The 10,841-nt window shown below is 48.0% G+C and overlaps 1 protein-coding gene across 1 annotated transcript in view; it reads right to left on the reverse strand.

Moving 5' to 3' along the window:
• The window catches only part of PRKCE (protein kinase C epsilon), a 499,056-nt gene that overhangs the window by 23,170 nt on the left and 465,045 nt on the right, over window positions 1-10,841 (reverse strand). The window contains exons 13-15 of the mRNA XM_019663544.1: window positions 9,082-9,220; window positions 4,397-4,585; window positions 1,181-1,327 (exon numbers count right to left, since the gene is read on the reverse strand). Of these exons, the coding sequence (XP_019519089.1) occupies window positions 1,181-1,327; window positions 4,397-4,585; window positions 9,082-9,220 (475 nt within the window). The remainder of the gene's footprint in view (window positions 1-1,180; window positions 1,328-4,396; window positions 4,586-9,081; window positions 9,221-10,841) is intronic.

The raw sequence follows: 10,841 nt of genomic DNA on the forward strand, positions 1-10,841 counted from the left end.
CTCACCCCCCACCTCCCCACGGAACATTTCTGAGAATCACAGCAATATCACAATCACTCCCCAGAAAAACTTCCTAAAATGTAATGAAATTTCTTTCTGATGATTCACAAAGCACAGGAGAGTGGTTTTTGCATTTGGTAGTGAGAGAGGAGGGGGCTGTCTAACAGAATACAGGGTGACTGAGGGCTGACTGGATGGTCTCAGGTCTTCTTTGCCGGGACCCCAGCCCTACCACTCTGGGGTTCCTGCCCAGTAAATTACTCTATTACACACTCCCCTTCACTCCCTATAAACTGGTCAGCTGGCTATCCAGATTTTCAGTCTGAATGATTGCCTTGTCAGGCTAAAAGCCAACAGAATTAAGATATCCACCCCTCACCCCCCCTCAATACACACACACACACACACACACACACACACACACACACACACACGCACACACACGCACATACACGCACACACATTGGTGCACATAAACATACTCTCACTTTTAGAACAACGCTGCTGACACCTCCTCTGCTAGGACATGATCTTTGCTCTCTGAGTCAACAGTCCTATTCTTTTTTCCAACCTCTGAGCTACAAACACCCTTTATTGTGCGCCCCCACTCCAACTGACATCACCCCGACAGGCCTAAGAACCTGGAAGAGAGTGGTAAAGCTGAGTGAAGTCAGAAGAGAGGGCAGAGAAGGAAGAGGAGGTCTCTGATGTGGCCTAAGGAATGGGCCTCTAACAGATTCAGCCTCCAGGGGTTCCCAAAGGTCAGTCACTAAGTAGCTCCTTTACACTCTGGGTTAGCGCCACATAATGACTGTGACTATTGTTTAGTTAAGATTTTTCTTTAAATTGATTCATTAAAACACCCATTTATTTATAAAGAAACCTTCTATCTCTATCATACATTGAAAACTAGTATCATTTGCAATTTTTCATCAAAATGAGTACATATAAAAATAAAAAATGTTCTTCTATGTCCCATTTAAATCATCATCTTGGTTATGGCTTATAGGGTGTGTATTTTCTATAGTAAACTCAACGCTGAAGAGACCCTGTTTTTAGGGAGCGTCTTGGCTCCCTCTTGCCCTTGTCACTTTGGCTGTCAGATGTGCCCCAGACCACCTTTCTGCACGTGGTACCCAGGACCGGCCCACACGTGGGATGAGCTCCAGGCCTTACTTACAATTCGAGGTTTGAAGGGCGGCTTGATCTTCTTCTGCTCCAGGAGCACCCAGTCGATCTCCTTGAAGAATGGGTGCTGCTTGATGGCGTCCTCACCATTCTGTGCTGCCACACAGCCCAGGCGCTTGTGGGGGTTCTTGGTCATGAACTGCAGGGATGAGCACATAGGTACAATTAGCAACCGAGGTTCGGCAGGCATGAGCTGTGAGGGAAAGACGGACGCCAGACAAGGCAACACCTTCAGGATCACGTCCTAAGCCAGTTTTCTGTACTTTTGGGGGGCTTCGCCCTTCAGGGTATCGTCTAACTATTATATAGAACTTACTTTGTGCCAGCCACCATTCTAAACATAGCGTATTAACTCATTTCATCTAAACAAAACCCTCTGAGGTACTATTATTTTACCTATTTCATAAGTGAGGTAGTTGAAGCACAGGGAGGTTAATTAACTTGGCCAAGGTCAAACAGCCAGCAAGGTACCAAGGTGGGATTAGAAATTCAGGCTCTTACTAACCCCCTGATTTCCCTCAGATTCTCAAGTCCTCTCCTCAGGGAGACCGATGTCTCATAAACTCACTTATCCTGAGAGGTCAACAGTCCTTTCTGAGGTAAGGAAAGAGAACCAGCGATTCACGATTCACGTTAAGGTGAATTATCAAAGGTACCTCCTGATCCTTTCCTTTTCCTGGACCTGGGCCCTCCCTCTCTTTAAAGATTTGAATTTGTAATCTCTAGCACAACATACCCATGTAAATCAAAAGATCAAAAAAACAAGAAAAAGAAATGCTTCTCGCTTCTCTCAATGCTTGTCCGTAAACACCACATTGAGGAGCTTTACATTTTGGGCTGGTGTCTTGTGACAATGGTGAAGAAGGGAGGCAGCAGGACCGCCCCCGATGGCGGCACACGGTTACAGTGTGCTGTATAACCCTGTGATGAAGTAGCCTTCTCTAGGGTCCTGTCTCGCCTTCACAGAGGCAGCAGCCCTCAGAGAGCTCACGGCCAGAGTCATGGAAAAGCAGGCCTGGCCCTAGAAGCAAGCGACAATGTGAGGAAGTGAAGTGTTCCAAGGCCAAGGGGGTAGAAGACTGCTCCTTACTTCCTCAGCAATTCCTGTCCTCCCACTTCTGGGAGGGGAAATATCAGGGCTACGGATAAGCCTACAGGTTCTAACGCCTCAGGAAGCTGCCCCGGAGCCAGGGGCTCTTCGCACAGGGAAGATGCCTTCTCTCAGAGACTTCCCCTCGCCAACCAGCTGACACAGACGCGATCTCTAGCTTCTGAATCTCTGAAGGTCAAAGTTTCTCAACCTCTGCGCTAATGACATTTTCGACCGGATACCTCTTTGTCACAGGGGCCATCCTGTGCATTGTAGGATGTTTAGCAGCATCCTTGGCCTCCGCCCACGAGTGCTCGTAGCATCCCCTGCTCCAAGTTGTGACAACTAAAAATATCTCCAGATGTCGACAAATGTCTCTGGGGTGGAGAGGCAAAATTGCCCCTGTTGAGAAGCACCGCTCTGGGTCATCCAAAATGAAACGGCCCAGGTCGGGTGCCAGGAGGGAGGCTCCCGGAAAGGAGCGCTGGGCTGGGGTTCAGGGTCCAGGGTAAGTGACAAGTTCTGCAGGCGGGGCTGGGGTTCTGGCTGCCTTGGGTACTGCAGGTTTTCCTTTGTCAACACCTGGCATAGTGCCTGGCACATGCTAAATGCTTCATAAATATGTTCTCAATAAAGGAGTGAGTAAATAAGCATACTCTATTTGCTTCTTTCAGCACTCTTATGCCAATTGTGGCCACGTATGCATGTAGTTTTTAATTTACTGCCCACCTTTTCCTGCTGGATTGTAAGCTCCACAGGAAGAGACAATGGATGTTATATTCACCAACACTTACTTAGTATCTAGCACAATGCCTGGCACATTGGAAGCACTCAATAAATAGTAGTTCAATATTAACCAAATTATTAGAAGGGAAACAGAGAGACAGCGAAAGGGAAGTAGATGAGGAAGGGAGGGAAGGATAAAGTGAGGGATAGGGGGAAAGAAGAAGGCAAAAAACAACTATGGCAAAAAGTGATATGTTCTGACGTGGCATTTTCCAAAATATTATATGTGTCCCCCCCTTCCCCGCCCCCAGACACCTACAAAATGATTTTAGGTCTTTTTAACATTTTTATATGATGACTTATGCTAATTAGTTATGGCAAGTGCTACTGATTTTCCATTTATGACAGTGACATAAAATTTCTTTGAAAAATACATACGTATATTAGGCAAATATTGGGAGTTGATTGAAAGAACAAGAAAAGTAAATCATAGTAGAGAAGGTACGGCAAACTTTCTGAATGTGGTATGCCAACTACTGAACTTCGGGGCATTCTGATGGGTGAAAGAAGCCAGCACTGGAAGTCAAGGTTCTTGGGCTGCCACCCCAGTCCTTCCTCAACCCAGGAGAGTGACCCTTCCCAGGTAAGTTGGCTTCCCTGCACTGCAGCTTCCACAGCTCTTCTAGGGGGATAGGTAACTTCGCTTATTAGCTGCAGTACAACTGTCTTATGTTGTAGAAATGGCTGCAATGAGCGGGTATTAAGAGTTTTCACATGAGGGATTATTTGTAGGATAACAGGGGACAGTCTCCCTATTACATGTCTGAATCCAGCATGGCTGCATCGATCTTGAATGGACACTTCTTTTCTGATCAGCTCTTCAGCCACGGTGACGCCTTCACAGACACAGGTGCACAGTACCCTCCTCTCTCTCCCCTCCTCTCTCGTCCCCATCGCAGGCCCCAGAGGAAGACGGGCCACAGTGACAGGTATGGAAGGAGGGTCCAGCCACAGAGTCTAGGCAGTGGGGGTGACCCCAGGGCAGTTTGGGTTGGTTCTGCTCCCTCTGAAACACTCACTGGAGGACACAGATGTGCACAGAGCTCCCCCTCAGGAAACACAGACATGCTGTCCTTTTCCCACAAGAAGAGCAATTCGTCTCAGGCCCCATGCTCTCGGCAGCAGCCCTCTGAACTGAGCCTGAACTCCCAGCGGTGACTGTCCTCAACTGCTTCCATTCAGCACTGAGCAGGAGGGTCAGAGAAAGGCAGAGAGAAAAAGGGAGAATGCGGGAGTGAGTCGGAAGGGAGGAGCGAGAGGGACAGAGTGAGGAGAAAGACAGATGGTGGCGAGGCCAGGGAGCAGAAACGTCGGTGCGGGGCAACCACTCACAGCTTTCAGGATGCTGACGGCCTCCTTGCTGAGCCAGACCGGGTAGAGCACGTCGTCATGGAGGATGGACTCAAACAGGTCGTCCTCATTGTCAGCCTCGAAGGGGGGCTGCCCAGCCATCATCTCGTACATCAACACCCCCAGGGCCCACCAGTCCACTGAGGGGCCGTACTCCAACTCCTGCAGGATCTGCTCAGGAAACGGGCAATGTCAGAGCCCACCAAAGACTCCCACCAGCGGCCACGCCTGTGCCACAAGTGCCCATGGGAAGAACCACGCCTTCGTTTCCAGCTTGCTCCTTCGCAGAGCGGAGCCCCATGTTACATAAAGTTAGGTTTCAAGTCAGCAACTTCAGTGGAAATTGAGTTTGGGAGGCACTACGCTGGGGGCCAACTATCAACTGTCCAAAGTTGGTACCTATACACAGTCTTCCAGTGGGGACAAGTCACTGTTTCTTTGTTTTGAGCACCAGATGAAGTTCTTGACTTGCATTTATAGCTAAGTTAAAAAAATGCATATATTTGACATTAAAATCAGGGTCAGAGGAGTAAGATGCAGACTAGGAGAGACACGCAAGCTGTAAGGAGCCGCGGGCCGCAACATCGGCTCTCCCGTCTCACACGCAGTCCAGGGCACGACTCACAGCGTGGAAAGGTGAGCAGAAGCCCAGGCTTCTGAAATGGTGACAGTGTTGAAATACCTGCACCCTGTACTCTTGGAAAAGAAATTATACTTAATAAGTCTCCTCTTGCTTTTGTGTTCTAATCACAAAGGACCATGATGCTCTTGCATATTCCAGGGAAAAACCCATGTCTAGTGTTCTTCGTGAGTCCCACAGCACTCGCCAATGAGTCCCTTGTTCACCTGCCTCTATAAAGTCCCAGGTCCCCTGCCTTTTATTTCAGACACTCCGAATGGCAAAGGCCATGCCTAATCACTGCAGCTTGCAGGACACCTCAGGTGGGTAACTTTTCAGGTAACTTTTCCCAGAAGGCTCTAGCTCAATTCTCAGATTTCAAGACAGCCAGAGAAGAGGAGACTGAACCCCAGTATATGGGCTTTCTGTGGTCTACTCAAAACACCCTTCTAGAGATTACAGATTGCTTGGAATTAAATAAAAAGACTTGGGTAGAAGGATTTTGAAAACAGTAAAAACACATTCTGGGAATCTTCTGAATTTAGAATGAAAGGGAATATAAGCAAATAAAGCCCACTCTAAATTATTCCGGTTTGGTAATCTGCTTGGTGAGTACCTTTGGTCTCTGAGACCAGTAGTTAGCATGTTAGCAGTCAGAACTAGAGGCTCCACTGCCCTGAGGAGCCAGTAATGCTGCTCTGTTCCAAAGCCAAAGCTAGCGTCTCCCTCTGCCTTGAAAGATCCAGCGCCCCAACCTATCTCATCACAGGACCACCAGTTTCTTTCCTTCAAGGTCATGATTATCACCCACCTCCCCCAGAAAGCTTCCTCGGATTCCCCCAGTCTTTCTCCTATCCTCTGACATCTTAAGGCCCTTACCTGTCCTTAAGATAAGCACCTTCTACATACTACTGGGATTTTAGTTATTTTCTCATGGTCAACTGTTTCCCCAGGGCATTTATAACAACCAGGTGGTAGGGGCTCTTGCATTCTTCTGAATCACCACTGTGATCAGCCCAGTTCTAACACTTGGGGGACTGGCTGCCACATGTGCCCACTGTGTGTGCCTTACTGGGTGTGCTCCTTTCTCTCCTTGGTGCAGGGGGCTGTGAGTGCTAAGGTGGCCACCTTCCAGCATCCAGGAGATGGCACAGCTGAGTTCTATGCCTCCACAGGGTCATAGGGAGGTGGCCTCTAGGTTGCCTGTGTAGGCTCAGACAGGATGACACTGCAGGAACCACAAAGCAGTCCAGCCCACCCTTCCCCAAGGCCCCTTCCAAAGCCTTCCTGTTTTGGGTGGCATTCTTTATAAAATTGCTTTTAGGCTTGGCCCTAATTATCTGCTTTCTAATCGGCTTGTCTGTGATGGAGCTGGTGAGAAGGGCAAGGCTTCACACGCCATGGGAGGGCACCCAGCATGGCAGCCAAGCCCTGAGTGGGTCAGCGTAGGGGAGAAGAGAAGGGAAGACATTGGGTGTGATGAGCCCAGGGCTGGCCACCATTCCTAGGGAGCTGGGGCTGGGCGTGGAGAAAAGAGAGAAGGTAAGATGGGTGTTAGCCAAAGGCATGTGATGGGCAGAGAAGCCCTGGGGCAAAGCTAGCGTCTCAGAAGGTGTCTGGTTTCAGGGTTAGCCAGGCACCTCTCAACTCCTCCTATTTGAATAGAGGCTTATGCATTTTGAAGCTTTTCCATGCTCTAATCTCATTAGATTCTCAAAACAGCTTGATGAGGCAGGTAGGGCAGGAATTGTTATTCCCATTTGAAAGATGAGGAACCTGAGGGTCAAAACTGTTTTGTAACTTGATCAAGGTCGACATGGAGGCATTAGTGGTCAAGTCTAGTGTGGAATCTCAACTCTCAGTCGGTGCTTTTCACACGCTGCTGCACAACCCAGCAACAATAGTCATGATGGAGCCCCCATTTATTTACTTAGTGCCTACTCTGGGCCAGGCGCTGTGGTAAATGCTGTGGAGACAAACTTTCATTTAATCTTCCCCAGAGCCCTTGATAAAGGTAGCAATATGTTTATCAGCTATAAATTGCCTATAGGAAGACCAGGAATTGCTTGCCATTTCAAGTGTAGTGGTGATTCTGCATAGTGGGCACATGTGTAGAATGGAAAGGAAGAGTGTCTGGGCCTCATAAACAGAGATCAGAGCCGTTCATTGTTTCGTTCATCATAAAGTAAATGTTTGTCTTGGGCTGGGTCCTAACTACAACACTGGGCTTTCTACCCTTTGACTCTGGTATCGACTCAGAGGGACTGGAACCAAGCATTCTGATGAAAAAGGGTAAATAAGGAAGATGCTGAAAAAGCAATTGAGAGCCCTGGCTTTCACTGATATCTCCTTGAAGGTTCAATTCCTAGTGTTCCCACTAAGGGAACACATTAGTAGAGACAGATTGAAATCTCTACTCTTCAGGTCTCTTAGAAGATAAATTTCTCGAGAATTTACCTATTACTTAGCAACCTCACTTCTCTGACTCTCCTGAGGCCTCCCCATGTCTTGTCCAGTCTGTGAAAAGTCTCTCAACTGTCCTTCTCTCAAGCTCTGCCCTCTGATCTATGAGTATACTGCTGATACCCATCTTCGTACTGGGACAGGTCTGATTGTGACCCTTCTATACTGGGAAGCCCTTAGTGGGTCCACAGGTCCTACAGGATAAAGGCCATTTTCCTTGGTCCTTTATCCTAATCTCAACTAATCTCATTCATTACTAAGAGCACTAAGAAACCCTACACTATTAGTGTTCTAGCTACACAATTTTCCTTTCTTAAAAAAGGCCAAGAATCTCCTCACCCTTTTGTCTTTGCTCATGTTCGAGTGTCCCAAATTCTCATTTATTTATTCATTCAACAAACCATTACTGGGAGCCTGGTTTTTGTGCTGGATCCTGGAAGTACCCAGATTAGAAGCACAGCCCCTGCCCTAAAGGATTCAGAGCCCAGGGATGCTGAGCCTCTTCCCCTGCCCCACCCCCACTCAATCCTCCCTATTGTTTTCAGGAATGTTCCCCACCCCCCACACCAAAGGAAATCCTGCTAATTCTTTACAACTCAAATCATCCACCAGGTGCTCCAAGAGGCCTCCCCATCCTGAGGATACCATCTTGTGTTTTGTACCTATTTATTCTACTTAATTAGTTATTTACTTACCTGTCACTCCCTCTGAACCAAAAGTTCTTTTAGGAGAGTGACAAGTGTCTTAGTCAATTCTTTATCCCTACATTGCTTTGAGTCTAGCAGGTGCTCAAACAATGCCCATGGAAAGGAAATGAAATCTAAATGTGCTAACACATACCTAACCACCATGGGCAATGCTTAATGGGGACTGGTACTTCCTTCCATTTTATATGTGTCAGAACCCTCAACAGCATTTTTATTAAGTATCTCTGATAGGCTATGTCTTAAATCTGAATCATGTCACACTAGGTATCTCTCAGCTGGGCAAGACTGACCTGGAGAAACTCAAGGCAAACAAACACTTTATGAGGAACAAAATATCCAAACAACTTTCACAAAAGGCAACAACCCACTGGTGAGTCTTAAAATGAATATCTCTGATCTGCATTTATAATGAGCCAGTTACTCTCCGCTTCCTCCTTGATCCTGTGTGTTCCCTACGTAGACTCAACGTCCACACTAGAAATGGCAAATAATTCCTGGTGTTACTACAGGCAAATTATAGCTGATTAAGTTAATTGCTGCCTTTATCAATGGTATTCCTTTACTCTGTTTATTAAGAAGTGAAAACAATGATACAAGTCACCAAATTTCTCTTGGTCCTAGTATCACGGGTAGTTCTGGACTGGATGAAAGAGTAATAATCTTCAGGAGGACCTGTCCAGATTGGGGGAATGGCCTGTTACTCTCAGCTCACTGGTATCTCCCCCTTCCCCACCACTTCCTTACGGATACATCAGCAAATCTTTTCTCCCTCTTTCCTGGGATCCATCCTGGTTTTCTAGTTTTCCCCAGAACCACTAGATGACCCCAGTTCATAGGGATGAAGCATGAGGAGGAGGCAGTCTTGCACGAGGTCTTACCTCAGGAGCGATGTAGTCAGGAGTCCCACAGAATGTGGTGGTCGTCACACCATTCAGAATCCCTTCTTTGCACATCCCAAAGTCGGCCAGCTTGCAGTGACCTTCTGCATCCAGAAGGATGTTGTCCAGTTTCAAATCCCTGCAAGATGGGCCAGAACCACATGGTTAATGCTTCACTCATCCCAATACAGTCTTACTGAGTTGGAGAGAGACGCACATCTCAGGGAAATCGGCTACAGAAAGGAAAGTCTTCAGGAGGCTTCATCTGCCAGCAACCAACCTCATTGCAGGTCTCTGCCCACGATGGCCAACCCCCAAAGGAGCCAAGTTCTCCCCAACATGAGGGAGATTCTGTTACTCCAGGAATAGCTCAAGACTGCTGCAGTTAATAGATTCAGTAGCTCTTTATTGAAGCTACATTATGCGCTGAAATTCGTATTATTTAGACCCTGATATGAGAGAAAGGAACGACTTATCCCCCTTCCTTTGTGAGTTAACCATACAGATCAGCGCGAGGAAAAGACTGACACATGTTAACATCAGTGAGTCAGATAAAACCACGTAAGAATCAGGTGCTACTTTATAGGGCACTGACTGTGTGAACTGTTGCATTTCAGGGAGTAGACCATTGACAGCTGGGGCAGGCAGGAGAGCTTCCAGGAAATGGCGACTCTCAAGAGAAGCTTGGATAGATGGTAAGGTTTGGAAAGACCATGAAGAGCAAAAATGGGAGGGAGGGAAAGGCCAACACAGTAGATACAAAAGGTGAGGAGACGGGCGAACTGCGTCTCAGTGAATGGTGAGGCAAGACAGTTATGTTAAAACCAACCACAAAGAACATCGAATGTCAGGAAGAGGGGTCTGACATTCACGCTAAGGGCAGTGGGATCCCTGCCTACCTGTGTACCACGTATTTGCAAGATCAGTCTTCTAGGGGCAGGCAGGCTGAGCGAGGGAAGGGTCTGGGGCAGGAAAGGAGACACACTGGTTGCAAAAACCAGGCCCTCCAGAGCTCAGGTGGTCCTGTGAAGTGAGTGAGGGCCGTGGGCCAGGTGGCCTCAACCAGAGCCGCTCCCTTGTGGCCGGTGTTGCAGTTTGGGTTCTGTGTAAGATTTCACATAAAACCTGGGATTCTGGCTAAGAATTCCCTACCAACCAAGTCTGCAAACCCCAGACCTGTCCCATAGAAGAACCCAGACTTTTGAACGGAGGTCCCTGCGCCCCGGGCCTCCCTCACAGCTGCTCTGGGGTGGAGGGGTCTTGCAAAGAAGGCCCAATCCCTTGCACACAGAGCAAGAAGGGCCCTTCTCACAAGCCTGCTGGCGTCTGGACTTGAACTCCTCCACCATCAGGAATCCAGGCCTGAGTGCAAAGGTGGGGCAGGAAGCATTTTGGGGCCTGCCTGCCTTGCACCATGGCCCCGTTTCCACTTACAGCTGGGACGTCTTGAGAAAAGAGCACATAAAATCTGCTGCTCTAAGCAAATGCTCATGAACTACAGAAAGAACAGTGAGCCCAACCAGCCGAGCTACTGGGACCAGGGGTCCCTGACCCTCAATCCTGGCCACTGTGTGTGGTCAAGGCTCAGCTGTGGCTGGGAGTGGGGAAGCCATGAGATGAATAGCAGCTTGGCTCTGGCATAGGAGGCCTGGGCTTTAATCACTGTTATAGCCTGGTCCTGGTAAAGTCACCTTGCTGGTCTGTTACCTTATCTGTCTACTTGGGCCAGATACATTCCTGCTCCTAGGCTTGATTTTATG

Source organism: Hipposideros armiger, unplaced genomic scaffold, assembly GCF_001890085.2.
Source record: "Hipposideros armiger isolate ML-2016 unplaced genomic scaffold, ASM189008v1 scaffold_395, whole genome shotgun sequence".
NCBI lineage: Eukaryota > Metazoa > Chordata > Mammalia > Chiroptera > Hipposideridae > Hipposideros > Hipposideros armiger.